The 25,647-nt window shown below is 45.4% G+C and overlaps 1 protein-coding gene and 1 long non-coding RNA gene across 3 annotated transcripts in view; one reads left to right on the top strand and one right to left on the bottom strand.

The window, feature by feature from the left end:
- The window catches only part of Abcb10 (ATP binding cassette subfamily B member 10), a 34,660-nt gene extending 10,984 nt beyond the window's left edge, over positions 1-23,676 (top strand). The window contains exons 2-14 of one of the 2 annotated variants that reach the window (XM_048450227.3): positions 1,470-1,670; positions 2,547-2,749; positions 3,846-3,980; positions 5,510-5,656; positions 6,536-6,671; positions 8,975-9,070; positions 10,114-10,323; positions 13,269-13,348; positions 15,350-15,530; positions 18,835-18,878; positions 20,703-20,877; positions 21,379-21,413; positions 21,579-21,673. In XM_048450227.3, the coding sequence (XP_048306184.2) occupies positions 1,470-1,670; positions 2,547-2,749; positions 3,846-3,980; positions 5,510-5,656; positions 6,536-6,671; positions 8,975-9,070; positions 10,114-10,323; positions 13,269-13,348; positions 15,350-15,530; positions 18,835-18,878; positions 20,703-20,877; positions 21,379-21,380 (1,610 nt within the window). In that variant the 3' untranslated portion in view covers positions 21,381-21,413; positions 21,579-21,673. Of the gene's footprint in view, positions 1-1,469; positions 1,671-2,546; positions 2,750-3,845; positions 3,981-5,509; positions 5,657-6,535; positions 6,672-8,974; positions 9,071-10,113; positions 10,324-13,268; positions 13,349-15,349; positions 15,531-18,834; positions 18,879-20,702; positions 20,878-21,378; positions 21,414-21,578 lie in introns of both variants that reach the window. The other variant, XM_048450226.3, reaches the window with a different exon arrangement.
- LOC125410584 (uncharacterized) lies at positions 16,255-17,882 on the bottom strand. The gene is made up of 2 exons (XR_015736035.1): positions 17,632-17,882; positions 16,255-16,978 (listed from the first exon to the last, which is right to left on the bottom strand). It is a non-coding gene; the product is annotated as an uncharacterized LOC125410584 (long non-coding RNA).
- Positions 23,677-25,647: the final 1,971 nt, after the last annotated feature.

Here is a 25,647-nt window from a genome sequence, read left to right as displayed (position 1 = left end):
ACTCACTGTGTAGCTGAGGTTAGACATGAACTTGTGATTCTCCAGCCTCATCCTCCTGGATATCAGCACTGTGTCTCCAGGTCCAGCTCCCACGGTACATCTTACTGAACTGTTCCACGTAGATACCCAAAGAGTTACCTCATTCCTTATACTTATACCTTATACTTATACTGGTGGCTTAATATTTATAAATTCTTTATAGTAGGTTCAGCTTTTAGGTGGGTGTTTAAGATACTGATTCTTTTGTTGATATTAGTGCTATAATCTGACATTCTTAGATTTATTTTCCGTACTTCACATGACAGTTTGTAAGAATTCTCAGAAGTCCATTGCTGTTCTAGGGGTTTCTTCCCCTGGGATCTCACTTGTTGCTGGTGTAAACGTGCTCCTCCATCAGTGCCACTGCTTGTTCCCCTGATGAGAGCCTCCTTCCTACATCTTCAGCAACATCCTAAGCATGTAATCTTTGCCAATCTCATGAGTAAAAAATTGTCGGCCTTAGGATTTTATATTCCTTTTAGTATGAATGTGGTTGTCTGTGGTATGTGTTCTTTCTAACTGGATTTTCTTACAATTTTTGGTTTGTTTTAGCCAACTATGTAGTCCTGGCTAACTTGAAACTTACTATGTAGAACAAGCCGGCCTCTGCCTCCCAAATGCGGGGATTACAGGCATTCATCACCACACTTGGCTCCACCTTTTTAATAACCCTCTGCCCCCCCTTACCTGCTGTTTAGTTACATGGACAATTATTTTCCTGATTATTGTCATTTCATGCTGTATTCTGCAGAGCAATAATACTAAGAAGGGACATAACACATGCAAAGTGGATCCCAGGAACTGCTCTCTAAAGCTTACGTAGAGACTTTGAAATACTAACCGTAGTCAAGAACATTAAGCCAGGAGCAATGGTGTATACCTATAATCTCATCATTCAAGAAGCTGAGGTATGTCACAGGAAGTTCGTGGCTAACCTAAACTACGTTGTGAGTTTGAAGTTAGCCTAGGCTATAGAGTTAGACCTTGTCTCAAAAAAACTACCCCTCCCTCACACACAACAGATAAACATTCCCTGGATAGTCTGACAATCAAGCTGAGGTGTAGTTAGATGGCAAGGAGTACCAGCATGTAGCAGAAACTCAGGAGAAGCAGGTTCTGAAATGAGTACTAAGACCAGAAGACAAGAGGCCAGACAGATGTTCGTGGTTAGCCTCAGGCTCTCCTAGTGAGGAAGAAATGCACAAACCATAGCATCCTCTTGCTGGTTGGGCACACACACATTCCCTCACAGCCATGCTTCTTGCTCTTAACCTGAAGCCATCTGGTCTTTCCTTTAGTCAGGCCGGTAGATGAAAGAGGAGAAAGCCCAGCCCCTGAGACTAGAGTCGGTGATTTGAGGCCCTTTGTGCCCAACCCCTGCCCTGTGCTGTGCTGTGCTGTGAGTTCTGAGTGTTGCTCTTGTTTTCCAGCTGCCGTTGGGTTTCTTGCCGTGTCCAGTGTTGTCACCATGTCTGCCCCTTTCTTCCTGGGGAAGATCATTGATGTCATTTACACCGACCCGAGCGGGGACTTCGGTGATAGCCTGACTCGCCTCTGTGCCGGACTCACTTGTGTGTTCCTATGTGGTGCTGCTGCGAATGCTGTTCGTGTCTACCTCATGCAGTCTTCAGGTCAGTTCATTAGGCGGGGTTCATCTCAAAGACGACAGACAGAGGGCCTGGGGTGGTGTCAGGGCTTCGAGTGTCACAGCTCCAGGCCCCAGTCTCTTCCTGATATTGCATTCGCTGGGACAGACCCCACATCCCACCAAGATGGCGTACATTCTCTACCTTTGTGTGGTCAGGGTTGAGCAGGTAGTAAAAGCAAGACCTGTCTGTTCATGCTGTGTAGCTACAGCTGTGTACTGCTGTGTGGGAACTTGAGTGGCATTTCTTTAGGCCCATTTAGCAGGCAGGGAACCGCCCTAGTGCTGGCAGCCTGGGACTGCATTCCATGTCTACATGGCTAGTGAGACGGGCTCTAGGTGACTGCCATTGCAAACTGCAATTCTTATAAGGGCAGCCAGTCGTGAACAGATTGGCATTGTGGGTATATGATGCTCCTCACATGTCAAGGAGCCTTTTTTCAAAAAATTAAAATGCACTTTTATTGTTGTTATGGTATGTTCACATACATGTGCAGTCAGGCATGCACATATGGTGACGTCAGAGGTGAATGTTCTGGAGTCAGTTCTGTCAGTTTGAGGGTTCCATCTGATGACTCGGGTCATCAAGTTTACATGGCAAAGCGCCTTTATCTGCTGAATTGCCTCGCTAGCCCCTTTGCCTTTATCATGATCTCCTCCCCTTACCCCTACAGTCTATAGCTAGTAACAGGAAGTCAGCGTGCTGGCCTATATGAGTCCCTCCCACGCCAGGATCCACTGAGTTGATGTGCTTAGTCTACAAACTGGCTTTAACAATAGGCTGTATAAACAGCTTGCTGGCGGCTGCCTCATGAGGGACAGGTGACTGCATTCATTGTTAGCTGCTGTGTTTGCTTTGCAGGTCAGAGCATTGTGAACAGGCTGCGCACCTCACTGTTCTCCTCTGTCCTAAAGCAAGAGGTTGCTTTCTTTGATAAGACCCGCACAGGAGAACTGATTAACCGCCTCTCCTCAGATACTGCACTCCTGGGGCGCTCAGTGACTGAAAACCTCTCTGATGGACTGAGGGCTGTGGCCCAGGCCTCGGTTGGTGTTGGCATGATGGTACGTCAGCCATTTCCTCTTGGTGCTTTCTGTCAGGGCTCTCAGGGCCAGGGCTTTTGAGCACGAGGGGCTTGAGTTGTTCTTGTCATTTTGTAAGCATATAGAACCAAGAACATTGCCCCAGACTGTGGGGACATAGGGATTATCTCTCCTGGCCTGGCCTGTATCTCTCTTGAGTAAGTATTAATCTGAAGTATGGCTTTTCCTGAAGGTGTGTAAGACCAGGGTGTGAAGACAGTCAAGAATGTCAGGCCAAAGAGCCCCTTTGGAAACCAAGTGTCAGGTTTAAGGGGCGTAGACCTCATTTTCTGTGTCCCTGCAAGGTGATCTGTGTTCTACAGCTGTCTTGCTCATCTCTGGTGGCTCAACCCATCTCAGCTCACTCTCCAGGTAGTGTTTGTGTTCCAGCCATCCCTGCTGGCCTGAGTACCTTCTGAGTATGACCTTGATGTTCATGGGACAAGAATAAAAGGCAGGGATTGTAATTCAGTTGACAGACTGCTTCCCCAGCAGGCACTGAACCCTGGGTTCAATCCCCAGTACTGTATAACACTAGCGTGGTGACATATTCCTGTAATACCAGAACTCAATAGAAAAGGCAGGAGAATCAGGAATTTAAGGTCATTCTTGGCTACACAAACTAGTTTGAAGTTTCCCTTGGTAATATGAGAGAATGTTAAAAAACAACAAAAACCAAGCCAAAACAAGGGACAGGATATAAAAAGTGTATTGCCAATTACTTAGCAGAACTATGATTTGAGAGTAAGAAATGGATGAGCAATTAGCCAGTCTGTCTTTTACCTCTACACTGCAGTCTTCCGTGTTACACTGCAACTTTAGGAGCCCTTGTGCCATTGATTTATCTCCTGTGCAAATGAGATTTGGCACATCTTAATAATGTATTGCAGAGTCGCGAGCACCATTTAAAACAATCACCACATTGCAGAGTTGAGGGAGTTTATCAGGATTAAAGGTGCCAGGAAAATCCAACCCAAACAGGAGGCATGGCCCGGAGACAGTGTCTTCCCGCCTGTACACTGAGGTCTGGGACACCTTGTCACAAGGAACACATGCTCTTGACTTTTGTTCTTGACAGTTTTTTGTGTCACCCAGTCTGGCCACCTTTGTTCTGAGCGTGGTACCTCCGATCTCTATCCTTGCCGTGATTTATGGGCGATATCTACGGAAACTGTCCAAAGCCACACAGGACTCTTTGGCACAAGCCACACAGGTACTGACCTCCCATGTGTGTGTTGTCTAGGTGTGGGGCTCAGAGCAACAGGCAGAATGCATGATGTGCAAGGTGTGCTCCTTCCCAGCCCCAACCCCAGCCTCAGCCTCAACCCCAGGGAAAGAGACAAGCAGCAGATGCCTTCCTTTTCTCCCAGTAAACCTCAGTACAGATGTGAAGTGCTCTCCTCCTGGCTTGTCGTTTACCCCACAGTACGTCCAATCCGCTGTATAGCCCAGGCTGGCCAGGAACTCACCGTATTGCCAAGGCTTGCCTCAGACTCATGGCAATCCTCCTGCCTCTGTCTCCCAAGGGCTAGGATTACAGTTGTGATCCTCCATTCCTTGCTGATATCAATTCTCAGTTTTCTCTCACTGCTTCTGGTAGGACAAAAGGCTAATATGTCACCTGTGGTGAGACACACCTGTAAACTCAGCATTTTTGAGCATAAAACAGGAGCATCAGAGTTTGAGACTAACCTAGGCTCCTTTTTTAGACCTTTTCTTAAAACATAAAAATAAAAACAGAAACTAATGTATTTTGGGAAAAATGTCTAGCTGGCACCATGCCCTTCATTAATTCAGTAAAGCGGAATGTGTAGCACTGTCTTTTCTCAATATATATATTTTTCTCAATATATATATATTTATGTTTACCTATTATATATATATATATATATAATAGGTAAACATAAATTCAGTTACTTTCAGAAGCCTAAAGAGGGCATTATACCCCTGGAGCTTGAGTGCTGGAGTCCAGACCATTGTATGGTACCTGATGCAGGTGCTAAGAATCCTCTGCAATAACATTATGTGCTTTCAACAGCTGAGCCATCTCTCCAGTCCAGCACTATTATCTTTTTAAACCCAAAATAACTTGTATTTCCATGTTTTAAAAAGCCTGCTTTTTTTGTAATTGGAAATATAAAAATATTAAACAATATAAGTATAGATAATCCCTATTTGTACACAATTCCAGATAATCTAAAATTCTTCAATAATTCAGAGTGAATGCCATTAATGTTTTGTAGTTTAGTCTTTCTACCTGTCTTTTTATCTGCTACCGTATCACCTGCCTGTCTGTCTTTCTAGAGTGTGTGGGGACTGTCTGTGACATCTCTCCCGCCCTGTAGTGTATACTTTTCTGACAGCAAGGGGGACTCTTCTTTGCTCTCTGCTATGTGATCTTACTTGGCTGTGCTTCGCATCCAGCCTTCCATTGGCAGCATTTTGAACAAGAACCACATTTTAATTTTGTTGTTGGTTGCAATGTGACACACCTCCTTTTGCCAGGAGTGTGTGTGTGTTTTATGTGTGAGTGTTTTGCCTGCATGTATGTCTGTGCACCACATGTGTGCTTGGTCTATATGAAAATAAGAAGGCATCAGATCCTCTTGAACTGCAGTTAGGATAGTTGTGAGCCACATGTGGGTGCTGGGAATCAAACCTAGATCCTATGTGAGGGCAACAAGTATTCTTAACTGTGAAGCCATCTTTCCAGCCCTTTGCTATGTGTTTGAATTCTCATAGTTAGCTGAGGAACGTATTGGGAACATAAGAACCATCCGAGCTTTTGGAAAGGAGTTGATGGAAGTGGAGAAGTACGGTGGTCACGTGGACCAGTTGCTGCAGCTAGCACGGAAGGAGGCCTTTGCACGAGCCGGCTTCTTCGGAGCAGTAAGTAGATCATTGTGGACAGTGAGATTGCAAGAGATTTTCATTCTGTGGCTCTAGATAGTAGAAGTGAGTTATTTCAACCCTAAGAATGACTTGGACTTTAAACTGTTTTTATGGAAGAAGAGGAGAACAAGAAAGTGGAATCAGAGAAAAGAATGGCCAAGATCAAAAACACTGATGACAACTTATACTGGAGAGGATGTGGGGTAAAGGGAACACTCCTGCATTGCTGATGGGAGTGCAAGCTGGTGCAGTCCCTTTGATGTCAGTGTGGCAATTTCTCAGAAAATTAGGAAACAACCTTCCTCAAGATCCAGCAATACCACTTTTGGGTATATACCCAAAGGATGTTCAACCATGCCACAAGGACATGTGCTCAACTATGTTCATAGCAACATTGTTTGTCATGGCCAGACCTGGAAACATCCTAGAAAACATTTTGAGTGAGGTAATCCAGACCCAGAAAGACAATTATCACATGTACTCACTCATAAGTGGTTTTCAAATATAAATCAAAGAAAACCAGCTTACAGATCACAATCCCAGAAAACCTAGACAACAATGAGGACTGTAAGGGAGACATACATGGATCTAATCTACATGGGAAGTAGAAAAAGACAAGATCTCCTGAGTAAATTGGGAGCATGGAGACCTTGGGAGAGAGGCGGGGGGGGGGGGGAGGAGAGGAGGGAGGGGAGGTGGGGGGGGAGCAGAGAAAAATGTAGAGTGCAATAGAAATCGATTAAAAAAATTAAAAAAAAGATATTTCAAACATCAAAAAAAATAAATAAATAAAAGGGAGTCAGAGGCCTGGTTTATCCTTTTGGGTCCCAAGAGGCCTTAGTTCCTACTGAACACGGTCTTTTCTTCCTCCTGTAGGCTGGGCTCTCTGGAAACCTGATCGTGCTGTCTGTCCTGTACAAAGGGGGCCTGCTGATGGGCAGCGCCCACATGACAGTGGGCGAGCTCTCTTCCTTCCTCATGTACGCCTTCTGGGTTGGATTGAGCATTGGAGGTATATCATGTAAACAGGCTTTGTGGGTACACACTGAAAACCAGCCCCCCCCCCCAACCAGCTATTGTTGCTGTGCCATTCCCTTCAGCAAAAGTGAAGTCACGTGAGTGGATGAGTGGGTTCCCTGTTGGGCTGGAGCTCAGGGCTATGGGGAGCTCAGGGCTATGGGGAGCTGTGCTTCCCAGCCTGCCGTTATGGACTGTGTCTCCCGGTGCCCAGGGGAGAAGCGGGTGGTTGACAGAGTGAAGGAGATCCTCGGCCTGCATGGTCAGAGTTTCACCTCACACATTTTGCTGCCCCGAGTTTTAACCTCTCCATATTCAATTTCTCTTCCTTCTCTCTTCCTCAGAACTAGTAATAAGTTTTTGTCAGTTTTGTTTTGTTTTGTTTTTTTATTTTGTTCTGTGACAGTTTTCTACATCCCACGTACTAGGTCATTCTACTTCCCCAGCCCTCTCTTCTCCGCCTCTGTCCTTCTCAGTTCCTCTTCTCTACAGATCTCTTCCCCACACTCATGAATTTTTGTTTTGTTTGTGTCCCATGGAGTTTGGTCTGGACTCAGAATGTGACTCTGGGTCTAGAGCTACCCATGGGTAACGGCTGAAGACAGTGACTCTCTCTGTCCCAGAACCTGCTGGTAGCCAGGAATTCAGCAGTGAGCGGTAGGACCCTGTAGGACCCTGTAGGACCCTGTAGGACACTGTCAGACACTGTTGGACCCTGTCGGACCCTGTAGGACCCTTTCTTGTCCTTTGCAGTGCTGGCCTCTTTCAGACTTAGCATCTGTAACCACAGCTCCTGTGAGCTCACAATTGCAGTGTCTTGTGCCTAGAGGATGGAATTTTACAGCCCTTCCTCCTGTCTCTGCTCTACATGCTTCTGGCCCATTCTTTGGCAAATGTTCCTAAGCCTTGGTGGGGAGTGATATAAATGCCCTGTTTAGGGCTGAACTCCCAATCTCTCGCTGAATTTTATTTTATTTGTTTTTTTGAGACAGGGTTTCTCTGTAGCTTTGGGACCTGTCCTGGAATTAGCTTTTGTAGACCAGCCTGGCCTCGAACTCACAGAGATCCGCCTGCCTCTGCCTTCCAAGTGCTGGGATTAAAGGCGTGTGCCACCACCACCCGGCTTCTCGCTGAATTTTAGCATTTTAGCTGAGTCTCTGTATTCACTGCTATTTGCTACAAGGAGAGGGTTCTCTGAGAAAAGCTGAAAGTAGCATTTGTACTTTGGTATACACATAAATATTTAAATAAATCTAAATGTTTAGGGTTTTTTTATTGAGAGCCTTGCTTTATAGCACAGGCTGGCTTTGAAATCTGTCTTCCTCAGTCTCCTAAATACTGATTACCAATGTTGGCCACATACTCAATTTGGGAAATATTCTTCCTCTTTTTTTTTTTTTTTTTGAGACAAAGTCTCTTTGTAGTCTTTGCTATCCTAAAACTTGTCATGTAGACCAGGCTGGCTCAGAATACACAGAGGCCTTAGACCTATTTCTAAAAAGAAACACTGTTGCATTTACAGAGATTTCCCCACCCCAGTTTTGGGACAGTCATTCTCTTTCCCCAGAGTGGCCCCTTTGTTACACAGTTGCTGAGCCCACATTGACACATTGTCGTCAAAGCTAACCTTAGGCTTAGTTCTTGGTGTTATATATACATCGTATGGATTGGACAATTGTGTACTGTCCTGGGTTCACCATTATAATCTCACACACGAGCTGCCTTTACTGCCCTTGCTGCCCTGTGTATTTCCACTTCCAGCTGTTAATTCTTCCACCCCTGACATCCACAGATCATTTTTTACTCTCTGAAGATTTTACTCTTTGAAGATTTCAAGTATCATGGGGTTGGGATCAATAAAGCATGCAGCCTTTTCTGGCTGGTTTCTTTCACTTATTAATGCACACTTAAGATTCTTCTATGTCTCCCATGGCCTTATTGCCCCTGTAGAATCTTTTCTCTTGGAATTTCAGTTCACATGGGGTAGGCTCCCATGAGACACTTACTGAGCTGTCTGAGGAGGTCGCTTTCCTTGCAGTACTGTGATTTCTCACTGGCGATCAGTGTGGTCACATATAAGTTTCCCTTTCGTTATCAGCAATCTGGGAAACCTGAGAAAGAGAAACTGTAGGTGAGCTGGGGTTAAAGGTGGATGGACGGAGCAGCTAGCACCAGCCAGAGCTCCTTTAATGAGAGTAGCAGATTTCATGTTGACAGCCGCAGTTGCCAGGACTCCCCAGAACAGAAGGAACATGTGGCCTTTCTTGTCAGCTAACGATGGACTCTTCCTGTCTTTAGGTCTAAGTTCATTCTACTCGGAGCTGATGAAAGGCCTGGGCGCTGGTGGGCGACTCTGGGAGCTGCTGGAGAGACAGCCACAAATGCCTTTTAATGGTGGGTCAGAGGTGGGGCTGAGGACATGGCATCTGCACCTGCAGCCAGTTGTTAGCACCAAGGGCAGGCCGGCAGCAAGCAGGCCTGATGTCAACAGGAACCCCCAGGTGGTTTTCTATACTCTTCCTTAGAGATTCTGACATTTGCGAGGGATTGGAGGAACGTGAATAAAAGGCTTTACGTTTTTTGACATTTGGGGTGATTTGGGAATGCTGGTGCTAAATGCATTCCTCCTTCCTCGTCATCAGCTTCCCTTGAGCCTGGGAGATGTGGGAGGAAGTAATAACACTCAGCACTCAAGGGTGCCTGCACGTTGCTAGGTGCCTGCAGTGCAGTGAGTAGGCTCTGGGTACTGTCCAGTATGACAAAGCTAGGGCGTGGAATCCAGTGGTGAGTGAGATGTAGGCTCCCTATCAGGCCAAGGTCCCACTGGGCTAAGCAAACCTTTGACCCTCCTTTGGCTCTCATGCAACCCTCATTGTTGTGCTTTCAAAATGCTTATTTGGGTATGCAGAGCTCTGCAAAGGAGCCATTTGAGTCCAGTGGCACTGAGTTGAGCCGGACGGTAGTGGTACATGCTTTTAGTCCCAGCACACGGGAGGCAGAGGCAGGAGGATCTCTGTGAGTTTGAGGCCAGCCTGGTTTACAGAGTGAGTTTCAGGACAGCTAGGGCTGTTTCACAGAGAAACCCTGTCTCGAAAAGAAAGGAAGGAAGGAAGGAAAGGAGAAAGAGAGAAAGAGTTACCAAGTGGGAAGCAGACTGCCCCAGGCGTGAATCTTCACACGGCACTTAATTTAAGCAGGCTATGTGTACAGCCTTAAAATCCTCCTAAGGAAAGGTGGCACCTCATGTTTGTAAGGTCACACAAGACTGTACACATTATCCTATGCACGATAAGCCCAGAACATAGGCCTGCCCCTCCAGGATGAACTGTGTTGGGAAAGGACACCTGTTTCTGTTCACTTCAGACAGTCGAGGGAGCCATGCTCTGCCATGAGCTCCATTTTTGCTTTATCTCTCTGTATTCTCTCTTGTGTTTCAGAGGGGATTGTGTTAGATGAGAAGAGCTTCCAGGGTGCCCTGGAGTTTAGAAATGTGCACTTCACATACCCTGCTCGCCCAGAAGTATCCGTGTTCCAGGATTTCAGCCTTTCTATCCCATCTGGGTCTGTCACAGCTCTGGTTGGCCCTAGTGGTTCTGGAAAATCGACAGTGGTCTCCCTCCTGCTGCGGTTGTATGATCCTGTGTCTGGTAGGTGGCATCCTGGGCTGTTTGTGTACTCTCCTGTTGCCTGCATGAGAACCCCATGCCCAGGCGAGATCACTCCTGGAGGAGACTTGTGTAATGCTCTGGTTTCCACACTCACAGCGTGTCCCTCCGTCCCTACTGTTGGATGTGGGTCAGTGTCTCAGGGTTTCTGTTGCTACAACAAAACACATGGGCCAAAAAGCAAGTTGGCAATGAAAATGGTTATTTGACTTACTCTTCCACATTGCGGTTCATCATCAAAGGAAGTCAGGACAAGGACTCAAACAGGGCAGGAGCCCGGAAACAGAAGCTGACACAGAGACCATGGAGGGGAGCTGCTTACTGATTTGTTCTCCATGACTTACTCAGCCTGCTTTCTGCTTTCTAATAGAACCCAGGACCACCCACCCAGGAATGGTGGTACCACCCACAGTGGGCTGGGCCCTCCTCCATCAATCATTAATTAAGAAAATGCCTTACAGCTAGACCTATGGAGGGCTTTTCTCAATTGACATTCCTTCCTTTCAAATAACTATAGTTTATGTCAAGTTGATGTACGACTAGCCAACACGGTCAGCAAGACTGTACCCAGCAGCTCTCAGTAAATGCCCTCTAGTGCCAGCAGCCAAGGGTGCTGTGCAGTGTCCTGTGTCCACACTGGGACACTGCTGTGCCACAAGCTCAGGTAGCAATGGTCTTCTGATGCTTCTGCCTCCAGACTGTTCCTAGGCTGGTTTGTTTGTTTTGTCTTATTGTTAGGTTTTTAAAGACAGGGTTGACCTGGAACTCACTATGTGAATGAGGCTAACCTCAAATTTGTGGCAATCCTCCTGCCATGGTCTCCTGAGTGCTGGGATTCCAAGCATGCCCCACCATGCCCACTTCCTTAGTTGTTTTATACATAGTAAACCTGGTGACCAGGGGTCCATTTCCACGTGGTGGTGATGCTGCTAAAATTGTTCTGAACTAGTAGGAATTTTTCCTGTAGACCAGGATGGCCTTGAACTCATGGAGAACTGCCTGTGCTGCCTCTGAATGCTGGGAATTTTTTTTTAGGATAATTTCTTGTATTTCCTGATCCTTCTGAGTGCCTTCCCCCAAAAACCCAGTTTCCACTGCTCCCCTCCCCCAACTCTAAAGTTCTGTCTTGCTAAGTAACAAACCATGCAACCTCTTGGTGAACCCCTGAGGTCTCTGATATTAGAATCTGGCCCGTGGCATCAAAACCACACCCCAATACCACCTCACCATGGCTGTGTAAAATGTCAGACTATAAACCATTCTGAGTGTAGAAATAGCCCCTCACCCTTCGCCCTGAAATCCCAGGCTCAGATGAGTAGTGCGCTATGCCTGCAATGCCGACAGATCTAGGACAGCATCCTCAGGACAGGAGCGCTGGGGTGAAAGGTGTGCACCACCATCCCCCTGTTCTTTAGAAGCAGGTTCTCACTAAGTTTTGCAGACTGACTTTAGATTGTGATCCTTCTACCTCAGCTTTCTGAGTAGTGGGGATTAGAGGCCTGGATCGAGTATGTTTTTTTTTTGTACTCTATCATGTATTTTATTGAATGAAGGTCTTCACCTCTGTGGCAAACACTCTTCTTCCTGAGCTGTTCCCACAGCCCAGATATCTTTCCCCCAGTTTTGGTTTGTGCTTGCTTTCTGCTTCTTGGTTTGTGCTTGCTTGCTCCTTCTTCTTCTTCTTCTTCTTCTCCTTCTCCTCCTCCTCCTCCTCCCCTCCTCTTCCTCCTCCTCCTCCTCTTCTTCCTCCTCCTCCTCCTCCTTATTTTTTTTGACACAGGGTCTTATGATGTAGCTCTAACTGGCCTGGAACTCAGAGTTCTGTGTGCATCTCTCTTGCAAGTGCTGGGATCAAAGACATGCACCAATGTGCCCAGCTATGTTTTCAGTTGGATTGTATCTTCCCCTTTAAGAGCAAAAGTGTGTTATTTTATATATTTATCCCTTTTCTTGCCTAGAGTAGATGATCTATGCATGAACTTTCATTTTTGAATTTAGAAAACAGGTATGACACTGTCTCATTCATTCATAGGATATGTGTATATATGTCCTGCGTAATCTTAGATGGAGTGGCAAAATAGACTCCATTTTCACTTGCAGAACACTTATAGAACTCCCCGCTTGAACCAGGCCTTACGGTCGCTTCTGATACTGACATGATCAGGAGACTAAATAGTCAGAAGGCTGCCATGCGAACTACTAGCCAGTGGGTGCTGTGTGCTCTCCTGTCCCAGACAATTTTCTTTGTAATCAAGGCTCTGCATAAGACATCAGATTCATGGAACACTAATGTTACCAGGCCGCCCAGCTTCCAGCAACCTACAGACTCAGGAAGGTGGCCTGGTTGGTCTTGCCGTCTACTAGGGAAGTCCTAGTTCTCTGGAAATCAGACCTTCCACAAGACGCCTCTTGCTCTGAAAGTCCAAACCTTGTTGGTTTTGGATTCCATGCGGAAACCAGGAAAGTGAGGTGTTTTCTTTTGTTTTGTTTTGTTTTTGTTTTTGGTGGTTGTGATGGAGACCAGGCCCTTGCAAGTACTTCCCTGCTAACCATACTCCAAGTCCGGAGTGTTGTTTAGTCTCTGAAAATTGCTTACAGTTTGAGGATATGGATTGATTGGTAGACTGCTTGTTTAGCATAAAACTCTGGATTTGATCCCCAGTACAGCTTTAGGGGGACAGAGATCAATCACTATTTGTTACACTCCTATAATTCTGGGTAGGAAAAGGAGGATCAGAAGTTCAAGGTCGTCCTTGGCTACATAGTGAGTTTGAAGTTATCTAGGCTACAAGAGATCCTATCTAAGAAAGAAAGGGGGAGGGAGAGAAAGACAGACAGAGGGACAGAGAGAAGTGGGTCTTTTTGGTGTTCACTTTGGTTATCAGCCCTGACCTCTGGTGACTTCTTGCCCCCACCCCACCCAACAGGAACAGTAAGTCTTGATGGACACGACATTCGTCAGCTAAACCCCGTCTGGCTGAGATCTAAGATTGGGACAGTCAGTCAGGTAAGAAGACAGGCTTCCCTTGCGTCTCACTTTTGTTGAAACTGCTTTTCCTGTCCTTTCTTTCTTTCCTGGGTCCTGGCTGTGCTGGAACTCTGTGGTCTCGAACTCAGAGATCCGCTTAACTCTGCCTCCTAAGTGCTGGCCTTAAAGACATGCCCATCTTCCTTCGCTTCTTTCGGTCTCATGTTTCTCAGGAAAGGAACCGAGAGTTCTGGATGGATCACACCCGGTCCACAAACCAAATGCGGCTATGTCCCGAAGACTCAAAACACTTCATCAGTTGAAGTGTTGACTTTTTATTAAGAACTGAGGCTGGTGCTCCCTTGCAGCGTAGAGGGTCTAGAGGGAGGAGAGTCTCAGGCTCTCGCTGTTCTTCCCAATTCCCCGTGCGTGGGCATGGGAATCAAGCGTGCTTTCTTTTCGTGAAGCTGCTTGCTCAGGACTGCGTGGAGCAACAAAACTCTATCACAGCCAGTTTCTCTCACCACTGCGCACCCTGTAGTAACTCTCACACCTTCCGTTCCTGCACTCTTGGGGGGATCCCTCCTGTGCTAGGTTGGATGGTGCAGCCATGGGCACTGACTAGATACCCATGTGTGGATGTGCATCACGAGGGCAGAGGAGAGACTAGAGGCAGGTGTGCTTCCCAGGGCTCTGTCAGAATGCTGCGGTCGTGTCTGGTTGTATGTCAGAAAGCATGGATGACCATGGGCCCTTTATCTGTAATGGATGGTAGACAGTTGGCTTTGAGCCTTCCAGGCCTTGCTAGCCCTAAAGGAGGGACTGAGATTGACAGGGCTGTCATGGGTCGGCAGTTGTGGGCACCCATCTTGGGGTCTCCTTTCCACAGTGTGGTGAAGACAGCAAATCAAGTTGGTTTTGTTCATGGTAAATTGATACCTTTTATTTTTTTAAAGTTGCATTATTTGTTTGTGTATATGTGTGTGTGCACATGCCATGGTGTGCACATGGAGGTCAGATGACAACTTAGGGGATTTGGTTCTCTCCTTTCACTGTCTAAGTTCAAGGAATGAGCTCATTGAACTCAGGTTGTTAGACTTAACAATGAGCACCTTTATTTTCTGAGACATTTTGCCAGCCCCTAAACTGGAGCTTTTAAAATTAACAAGGTCAAGATAAAAAACACTCCAGCTTATGCTGAAGACGATGTGGGCTAAAGGGAACACTCCTGCATTGCTGATGGGAGTGCAAACTGGTACAACCCCTGTGGCTATCAGTGTGGTGATTTCTCAGAAAATTACCTCAAGATCCAGCAATATGCTGTTAGGTATATACCCAAAGGATGCTCAATCATACCACAAGGACATGTGCTCAACTATGTTCATAGCAGCATTGTTTATCATAGCCAGAACCTGGAAACAACTAGATGCCCCTCAACTGAAGAGTGGATAAAGAAAATGTGGTACATTTACACAGTGGAGTACTACACAGTGGAAAAAAATAATGGTATCTTGAAATTTGTATGCAGATGAATGGATCTAGAAAAAGAAAACATATTGAGTGAGGTAACTCAGACCCAGAAAGACAAATCTAATATGTACTCAGTCATAAGTACTTCTAAACATAAAGCAAAGAAAAAGCCAACCTACAGTCCACAACCCCAGAGAACCTAGCCAACATAGAGGACCCTAAGAGATGTATACATGTATCTACCTAGGAAGGAGAAAAAACCAAAAATAAGATCTCCTGAGTAAATTGGAAGAGAGTAGAAAGGGAGGGGGAGGGAGGGGAGTGAAGAAAAATGTATAGCTCAATAAAAACAATAAAAAAGAAAACAAAAAATAAAATTAAGAACACATAAGATAATTGAAAAAACTGAAATAAAATTGGCTAGGTAAGGCTGTAGAAGACCAGGGCCTCCAAGCAGAGCCCTTGTTCTGGGACCGTGTATCTCTCTTGGCTGAGGCCTATCCTCAACTCCTTGGTACCCGTGGTGCCTACCTGGAATTTCCGACAAATGTGCTGTGTTTCCAATTCTAGGAGCCAGTCCTGTTTTCCTGCTCTGTCGCAGAGAACATTGCCTATGGTGCTGACAACCCGTCCTCAGTCACAGCCCAGCAGGTGGAGCGGGCAGCAGAGGTGGCCAATGCTGCAGAATTCATCAGTCGCTTCCCACAGGGCTTCAGCACTGTGGTCGGGGAGAAGGGCATCCTTCTATCTGGTATGTGGTTCTTGAGTCTCATTTGTTGGCTCACTCCTGCAGGTGTGTAACTGCCCTGCTGTGTAACAGAAGCAAGAAATCCTTGCCTGGTTCCCAATACACTGTCCGTCCGTCCATCTGTCCGTCTGTCCGTCTGTCCTTTCTTTCTTCCTTCCTTCCTTCCTCCCTCTCTCCCTCCCTACCTCCCTCCCTTCCTTTCTCTTCCTTCTTCCCTTCCTTTGTTTTTCTTTACTAAAGATTTATTTATTATGTATTCAGTGTTCCTCCTGCATGTATACCTGCTAGAAGAGGGCACCAGATCTCATTACAGATGGTTGTGAGCCACCATGTGGTTACTGGGAATTGAACTCAGGACCTCCGGAAGAGCAGCCAGTGCTTTTAACCCCTGAGCCATCCATCTCTCCAGCCCAGTGTCAATTCTAGACGAACATAGGAAAATCCCTTCATCCTTTCTGAAAGGATGTGTTTCCTCCCTTTCTGCCCAGAACTTCCTTGGGACTGCTGCATAGGACTGCTGTGTGGTACCCAGTGACAGCCTTTGTTTCCTCTGAGAAGAGATGTGCTGTGCGGCCTGGGGCTCTAGGGAAATACAGAATAGGAGCCGTGGCAAGGTGGTCGATGATGACCTGCCCGAGGAAAGGAGACTATCCCAAAGAAACCAAGTATCAAAAGTTGTCTTAGTTATTGTTAAGTTTCTGTGAAGAGATACCATGACCAAGACAACTTTTATAAAAAGAAAACATTTAATTATTGGCTTGCTTACAGTTTCAGAGGGTAATAACATTATCATCATGGTAGATAGCATGGTGCTGGAAACGTAGTTGAGAACTTTGCATCTTGAGCCAACGCTTTTGAAACCTCAAAGCTTACCCCAGCAACACTCCTCCAACAAGGACACAGCTCTTAATCCTTCTAATCCTTCTCAGACACTCCCTGGCAATGAAGCATTCAAATATATGAGTCAGTGAGGATCATTTATATTCATATCACCACAAAAATGTTGTTATTTTCCAGTATGGACCAGGGACCAATGAATTTTCCAGAAAGAACAAGGAGTGAACTCCTTAGTGGACCATCTATCTTCTGTGTCAACTATAATCCCTTGAGGCTGAGGGTGTAGCTTAGAGCAAGAGTGCTTGGCTAGCATGCACAAAGACCCGGGTTCAATTCTCAGCAACACAGGAAAAAACAAAGCAGAAAATATATATGATCCCCTTTCTTTCTTTCTTTCTTTCTTTCTTTCTTTCCTTCCTTCCTTCCTTCCTTCCTTCCTTCCTTCCTTCCTTCCTTCCTTCCTTCCTTCCTTCCTTCCTTCCTTCCTTCCTTCCTTCCTTCCTTGCTGTTTCTTTCTTTTCATCTTCAATTCCAGCAGACAACTGTGCCTTGTGGGTACCACATTCTTCGGGGAAAGGGAAGCTTGTTCTGACTTGTAGAATGTGAAGTAGGACCTGTAGTGGAGTTAAAGGGAAGCACATTTTTGGTTAGACACAAACTTTTTTTCAGTGCAAATGCTAAAATGTGTTTCTTCTTGAGGTTCTGAGCTCCCATTCTCTAAGGAGTCTCGTGGCTAGACCAGACAATGGTCCTTTCTAGTTCTGAGATTAGATCACAGAGGATTAATGAAACAAAAAGATGGTGATAATTTTGCATGATTAAAATAAGAAGCAGGAGGGAGATATTCTGGTGTTTTGAATGAACATCATGGGAGATTAATCATAGTGGGGTTCATCTTTCAAGCAAGATCCCTGTTCTTTTGGAATGATTTCTGTATATTTTTACATCTTAACAGTATTCTTGTGCTTCAGTTTGCAGTCAAGGAAGCTACAGGTCCTTCCATCTTTTTGTTTTTAGGCACAATCTCACAGTATACTCTAGGTTGGCACAGAATGTTTAATCTTCCTGTCTCACCCTCCAAAGTGCGAGAACTATAGGTATATACCACCACACCCAACACCTTTGCAGTTTGAAAGGAATAGACAATTATAGGTTTTTAGTATATTAGTTGATGTTGAGGACAACATTTGAAGAGGCCATTAGTGTTTACTCCAGGATCTTACCCCAGGATGCTCCAAAGACTACGCTGGGGCACTCAGCTACTTACTTCAGAGGGCCAGGAGGGGGGGTTTCGTTGCGTCCCACGATGGCTCCATGCGAGTTTGGTACTTCAGCATCTGTGGAACATGGTGATCACCTGGATGAATGGCATGCTACCTAGCATCGCCATGAATGAAGATGTCCCATCCATAGTCAACTTGAAAGGAGTGCTGTTGCACCTGAAGTAGAATTGGGCTCCATTAGACAGCCCACATCAGGAGGTGTGAGCCTCTGGGAGTTCTGGCTGCTGGAAAGTGGAGTCCTCAAGGGAAAGAGCCAGATGCAAGGCAGATGGCTAGATTGCTTCTTTCAGACCTGCATCTTTTTTTTTTTTTTGAGACAGGGTTTCTCTATCTTTGGAGCCTGTCCTGGAACTAGCTCTTGTAGACCAAGCTGGCCTCGAATTCACAAAGATCCGCCTGCCTCTGCCTCGAGTGCTGGGATTAAAGGCGTGCGCCACCACCGCCTGGCTCAGGCCTGCATCTTAACGTTCCCCCTGTTCCTAGAGTGGATTCCCTGTTTGGTAACCTCCAGCTTCACGTACACATAGAACCGCTGTGGGGCAGGGAAGCAGGCTACCACAGGACTGAGGCCGTGTGCCAACACAGAACAATGGAGGCGTGCACCCAACATCAGAGTTCCAAGTTCCCACAGTGTGCTGGCCATCGTATTAGGAGGAATGTGTGAGTAAAGGCTCTTCCATTGCCAGCTGTGAGCCATTTCACACCGTGCCTCCGGTTTTTCTGTGGCATGTTTAGTTGTTTTATTGCTGTTTTGTTTTTGAGACAGGGTCTCACTCTGCAGCCCCGGCTGACCCCAAAATCACTCTGTATACCAGGCAGGCCTTGAACTTGCCTTCTAAGTGCTAGGATTAAAGGTTTGTGCCACATGCCTAGCTGTGCCTCAGTTTTTACCTCTAAAACTGAAAGTAATTATAGGGTCTGCCTCCAAGAATGATTGTTATAGATTAATATGCCAAATGCATTTAGAAAATATCTTCTGTGAAGGGAATCTCAGTATATATTAACTATGGTAATTGCTTGGTTTTTTGTTTGTTTGTTTAATACGACAGTACATTTAGAAAACAAACTTCTGTTGTAATGCCTATCAGTTGTGGTTAAATCAAAGTTATCTTCAAATTGTCCCTTGTCTCATTGGAAAATTTGCTAAGACTTTTGTTAAGCTTACCTTTACCATTTGTTTCTGTCAGGTGGGCAGAAACAAAGGATCGCAATAGCCAGGGCCCTGCTGAAGGTAAGAACTCTGACTACTGATGACTCAGCAGTTCCTGCTTTTTTTTTTTTTTTTTTTTGTGTGTGTGTGTGTGTGTGTGTGTGTGTTATGGCTGACAGTGTGGTAAAAAGGTAAGTTGGGAGTTCTACTGAGGAGTCATTGTCCAAGTATTTGTCATATTTGAGAAATTTCTCAAGAGTCCAGTGTTAAAGGAGTTCAGCATGGGGAGGAACTTAGCAAATGGACCTTTTACCTAGAAGAATCAATTGACCAGTGACTGATTATTAACAAAATTTCAGAGTGGCACCAATGTGCACGTCTGACCTTTACTGGGTTGTTTGGAAGCCTCAGGCAGACAGACTTCAGCCAGGAGCAAGAAGAACCTCAGTGGGGAGCCAGGCATTCTTCTTTTAAGACAGCAACATCTCACTATAACACGAGGGGGCCAGCTTGTTGGGGTTTCTGTCCCGCCGGGTACCCCAACAAGCCAGCAAGCCCCAAGGAAAATCAATCACACAGAGATCTCTATAAGCTATAAAGCTGATTGGCTCATTAGGTCAGGCTACTTATTAGCTCTTATAACTTATGTTACCCCATTATCCTTATCTATGTTAGCCATATCTCACCAAGCAAAACAAGTTCCCTAGGCAGAGAAACCTATGGAGGGGGTTGAGGGAGAAAGCAATGTCTCCCTTTGTTGCGCTCCTCAGCATGCACAGGTGGTTTCTTTTTGGTTTTTCGAGACAGGGTTTCTCTTTGTAACGGTCCTGGCTGTCCTGGAACTCACTTGGTAGACCTCGAACTCACAGGGATTCACCTGCCTCTGCCTCCCAAGTGCTGGGATTAAAGGCATCTGTCACCACCTGGCCCATGCAGGTGATTTCTAATGGCATCATGGAAGCATGATTCCGTAGTATACCTGTTTAAATGTACCTCAGAGTGCACATTTGTCCATATAACCTAGCTAACTCTCCACCTTACCCAGAATGCTGTGCTATGGAGCACTTTGTCTAGATTTGCCTTTCTGGACAGGCTGGACAATGGAACCAGCAGTACACATCTCAGCTTTTCCTCATAGCACTCAGAAATGTCGGAATTCCCTGTGTGTTATTGAGAACTTCCCTCTCTTGCTGCTTAACCAATGAGAATGTCTGTGCCTCAGTTGATTTGGAGGTTTTTGTAATGTTTGAACATAGAGGGTACCTTTTGTTGACACATTTTAATTTCTTACAGATATATATTTTTTTACAGATTTTTTTCTAGGAAAAAACTAGAATTTGGTGAATATATTGGTTCAGTTTTGCTTTTTCTGCATTTCGCATTAGTTTGCTTTTCTTAAATAAGCTAGTGGGAGGACTTGGAGGTAGCTGAAGAGTGAACCTGCTGGTTTCCAGGTGTTTCCTGGCTGATAAGCAGGTAGCAGTGCTTTAGGCCAGTTCCATCTGGTGATTTCAGTGATTTCAGTCGGCTTCAGCTTGGCGGAATCACCCACATCACACACTCACACAGATGCTTTGGAGTAGGTTCTCTTTATTAAGAATTTTTGCTTGTTTTTATTTTATTTTTATTTTTTTCAAGGCAGGGTTTCTCTTTGTAACAGCATCTTTGGCTGTCCTTGAACTCACTCTGTAGACCAGGCTGGCCTTGAACTCACAGAGATCTGCCTACCTCTGCCTCCCAAGTGCTGAGAATAAAGGTATGTGGTACTATCACCTGGCTATTATTATTATTGTTGCTGTTTAGTTATTTCCCATCTAAATACAGTTCTGTGGGCCTTGGTGCACTGAACTGGTTCATCTATCACCATGGGATGATGGAAACATTCTAATGTGTCTCACTCAACAGGGCCCTCCCCCAGCAACTCTCCTCTTCCTGTCAGCCTCCACATCAGCCAGAAGACCTCTCTTCAACCTTTTGTCCTGGTGCCTGCCCAGGCATTCCATATGGGTGGCCTCACACAGACCTTTTGTGTCTGACTGCTTGACAGTCCTTTATTTGCCAGGGGCAGCAATACCACCATGTAGGTCAGAACTCTCTTCCTCTTCCTCTTCTTCCTTCTCCTCCTCCTTTTTTTAATGTATATGAGTGTTTTGCCTGCATGTGTGTCTGTGTACCACACCTGTGCCCGGTGTCCCAGGAAGCCAGTAGAAGGCATCAGATTCTCTGGGCCTGGGGATACAGAAGCTGCCACGTGGGTGCTGGGAATTAAACCAGGGTCCTTTGGAAGAGCAACAGAGCGTAACCACTGAGCCATATCTCGGGACATCCCCTCTTTCCGTCTTTTAAACTGTAATAGTTAGCTTTAAATGTTTTTATTCTATTTATTTTTCTTGGGGTCAAGGATACACAAAAGTCAGCGAACAACCTGTGGGAGTCAGTTCTCTCTTTCTAATGATGTGGGATCTGGAAATCAATTCAGGCTGTCAGGCTTGTTGGTTAAATGCCTTTACTTACTGAGCCTTCTCACCCGCCACTGCCCAGAGCTGTGTTTGCTAATAAATCATTTCTCTTTTTCCTTCAGAACCCCAAAATTCTTCTCCTTGATGAAGCAACCAGGTGAGGGTATCTCCGTGCTATGTGTAATCATGTTAGAGTGTCTAAAATGTGGATCTATGTTGGAGGGTGTCTCTAGCGATGTGTGTGTCCAGTAGGGAGTATCTCAGTAATGTATGGAGCTCTGACCTCTCTGCTTCCTCTTGTGTGTGACCTTGTCTGTTGCAGTGCACTGGATGCTGAGAACGAGTATCTGGTACAGGAAGCACTTGACCGGCTGATGGAAGGAAGGACAGTGTTGATCATAGCTCACCGCCTGTCCACCATTAAGAATGCCAATTTTGTTGCCGTCCTTGACCAAGGAAAAATCAGTGAACATGGGACACACGAAGAGCTGCTTTTGAAGCCCAATGGGCTTTACAGAAAACTAATGAACAAACAGAGTTTTATGTCAGTATAATGAAGCAGTCCCAGAGCTGCCACAGGCTCAGCCTGTAATCCCAGCTATCGATAAACTGAAGCAGAAAGATGGTGAAGACATCGTCGCGTCCATAGCAAGACCCTGTCTGAAAACAAACAAAAACAAAGCTGTCGTTACTGGTGGGTTGTCTGAGAGACTTTTAAAACCAAACAGCATTAGAGAAAACAGAGCTTAGGACTGTATGAAACCTGTGGTTCATACTTCAGTGATTCATACATTCAGTGGTTCATACATTCAGTGAGACATCCCTATTTTCACAAAGAATGTAAAATATTGTTTTAACATGCACCTGTCCTCTCAGACCTTCTTACTCAGTTTTAAAGTTGTAACTTTCTAAATGTCTGAAGCCTGGAGGTTACTGCAGGTCTTGGAATGTTTGCTAGCTTGGCACAGCACCTCATTTCCTTTGTCTCTGCTAGAGTCAACCTGTTGTCAGGTGGTGGCTTTTAAAAGGGAACTATAAACTAAAGGCATGCCTACTTGAAGCTAGGTTGCTAATCACTGGGCTCCTACCTGGGGCCACTGAAGGAGAGCTTGCCCTGTCTGATCCCCCACATCTCAGGGGACAGAGCTCTGGACACCATAAGCTGCAACTGTCAGGGTGTGCAGTGCACAGCACTGGGGCATGTGAGAGCCTGATGCGTTTGCCAAAGGAAGAAGTCCTATTCTGTAAACAGGAAAGCCTCTATTTTTTATTCACCTTATTTTCTGACTCCTTTTGAAAAGCAAGGTACCAATGACCAGGAAATGCAACAGAAGTGAATAGAAATCAGTTTTACATTCATTGAAGCATGTATTTTGGGGGGAAAATGCCTGTTTTAAATATGTAATTCTCAGATATAATTTAATATTTTAAATTTTTGCTAATAAGGCTGAAACAGAATAATATAATTTTCAGCCTTTAATATGGTGGCTCTTTTGCCTCAGCAGCAGGAGCAGGATGACAAATGGAACATCGTCTTTCGGGAAGTGTCACAATGAGATGCGTGTTGTCCTGCTGCTGTGGCAAATGTGGCCGCCCTGCCAAGTGCAAGAGAGAGTGTAACTAGGGTTCTGTGAAGGAGCAGTCTAAAGCCAAGAGAAAGCTGTTACAGCATCCAGTTCATCTTGAAGAGGCTAACAATCCGTCATGAAACAACTGTTCTGGTTTAAAAAAAAAAAATAAGCATCGTGGCTCACACCCCTAATCCTGGCAACTGGGAAACCAAACCTTACATTACAGTAGTGAATTTGAAACCAGCCAGATGTGAGAGACCTTATTTCAAAGATGTTTGAAGAAGTTGAAGTCCTACTCCATGGGGTATATGGAGCATTAATGTGGCCCTGCCCCCTGAAAGGGGGTGAGCAGCCTTTTTGCTCACCTAGTGTCTCTGTTCTTACAGACTGGACACTTTTTTTTTTTTATATCAGTGCTATTAGTTGGATGTTGCCTCAAGAAAAAGTGGCTTTTTTTCTGCTGCTGATGTAGAGAGCCCAAGGCATGGTTACACTGAGATTTAAATGGACATGGCTGCCATGTCCATTTGCCTCTGGCCATACTGGGAGAAACTTCATGAAAAGCACGGACTATCACAATTTATGTTGTTTGGAAACTTGAGTAAGATGAGTTCCCTGAATGACTGCAGTGGCCTTTGAGTTAGTAGCCAGCACATCGGTGACAGTCACATCCCATTCACGTTCAACTGGAAGAATGGTTCTCAGAAGACAACAGCTGCAGATCGGGCTGGCGGGAAACCCCTTTGCTCCATGGACGTATTTAAAACACTGAATTCAGTCATCACATTTTATTTCTCAATATGTTTGTCTTTAATATTTTATATCAGATTAAAATTTATAGTGAATTTAGTCTGCCTGCTAATGATGCTGAGATGGAACCAAAGGCCTCACACATGCCACTCAGTTATAACCACACCCTCAGGCTCATTTCTATCCGTTCTTTTAACATTTTGTACATACTCAGTTTCTTAATAGAATTTGCTATGGAGAGTCAAAAGAACTTTTTAATCTAACATGCCAAGTACAGCATAGTGACTGCAAGTTCCGTGCCTTTCCTCATCAGACTCTTAACGTCCTCACTTGTTTGCTGTTTGTTAGCGTACAGAACGCTCACAGAGCAGCTACTCCAGTTCCATTACTAAGGATTCCCTGCCCCACCACAAGAACAGTGCTGTGGCCGTGAGGAGGGGTTCAGCAGTGTCTGCCCTCAAAGAGCTCTAGTTTGGAGGGGTGAGGCAGGCAGAAATCAGTAGAAATCTCACAAAGTGCTGTGGCCAGCAAGGTGTTTGGAGCTGTTTGGTTTCAGCCTGTGTACACATTCCATTTGGTGCTCTGACAGTTCCTCGAGGTAGACAAACACTTAGGTCCCTTTCCCCCAGGGAAGGGAGTAGCTTCAGCAGGTTCTGAATTGGTTTGTCACTTTTCTTAGTGTCTCATTGCTGTAATGAAACACCATGACAGAGGCAACTTAAGGGAGAGACGTTCCCTTGCTGTCCCTGAGGTATTCAGTCCATCCTGGCTGGGCAAACATCACTTAGGTGAGAGGGACAACCTCGGGTTGTCAGAGAAGACTGTGCTCAGAGAAACCAGAGAGGGCATTGGACTCTCTGGAGTTAGTTACAGGTGATTTGTGTATGGGTGCTGGGAGCTGAATGTAGATGCTCTGCAAAGTATTTGCTCCTAACCACTGAAGCATCTCACCAGTTCCCCACACATTTGGCTTTATTTGTCTGTTTGTTTGCTTGAGCACAGTTCCATGATGTAGTTTTGGCTGTCCTAGAACTCACTCTGTAGACCAGGCTGGCCTGAACTCATAGAGATCCATTTGCCTCTGCCTCCCAAGTGCTGGGATTAAAGGTGTGCGCCACCACACCCAGCAATGATTTTCTGAATACAATTTTCCTTCAGCTTGCTTACTTTTCTGGGCTTTTGTCTGTTTGTTTTCATATCCATAAATGTAGTCATACCTATATTACCTAATCCTCACTACTCCAACATCTCCACACAGGGAATGTTACAGCTCACGAGTGCTAGCAAGTCATTCCAACTCCTGCAGAAGTTTATACAAGGGGTAGTTAGCAAACCCGACATTTTGATCTGCTTAACAGCTTCACATCCACAGTGATTTCTCAAGCAATTAAGCTTTGATTTTTGTTTTTTGAGACAAGGTCTCATGTAGCCCCAGTTAGCTGTAAACAACTCCTGGTCCTACAGGTACAAGAATAAAGTTGACTCCACCAAACATCTTCAAACAGCACCCTCTCCACCTCCTACTACACCCCCCCCCCCAGTAAAATAGAAACAGACACAATGTTCTGGGCTCCATAAAACTCAAAGGTAACTATAGAACAAGACAAACCCGTTACTTTCTCTTAGATGGGAGAAGAAACATGGTAACTGCCTGTAGAACAAATGCGATCTTGGGGAACACGAACTGGCACACTACTCCCCATCTAAGATTTACTCCACCAGTATTTACTTAACCATTCCCCTATTTCAGCAAAGCTGCTGTGAAAGTGTACTGTGTACTTGTTACAGTGGACTCGAAGGTAAGAAAGCCACCCTCTCAAAGATATTTAGAAATAGCTGGCCGTAGTAATGTACCCCTGTAATCCTAGCACGTGGGAGACAGAGGCAAGTGGATCTTTGTGAGTGGGTGTCTCAACACCGCCCCTTTCCCCCAGAAAGGCATTCGGAAGCAGCTACTTGAGTCAGGTGTGGTGGCACGCACCTGTAATCTCTGCAGGACCAGAGTTAGTTATTCAAAGCCATTTTGGGCTACATGAGACTTTCTCTTAGACATCAAAAATACCAAAAATG

This window comes from Myodes glareolus, chromosome 22 (assembly GCF_982192425.1).
Source record: "Myodes glareolus chromosome 22, mMyoGla1.1, whole genome shotgun sequence".
Classification (NCBI taxonomy): domain Eukaryota; kingdom Metazoa; phylum Chordata; class Mammalia; order Rodentia; family Cricetidae; genus Myodes; species Myodes glareolus.
The sequence above is the reverse complement of the archived record's forward strand: the minus strand, read 5'-3'. Positions and strand labels throughout refer to the sequence as shown.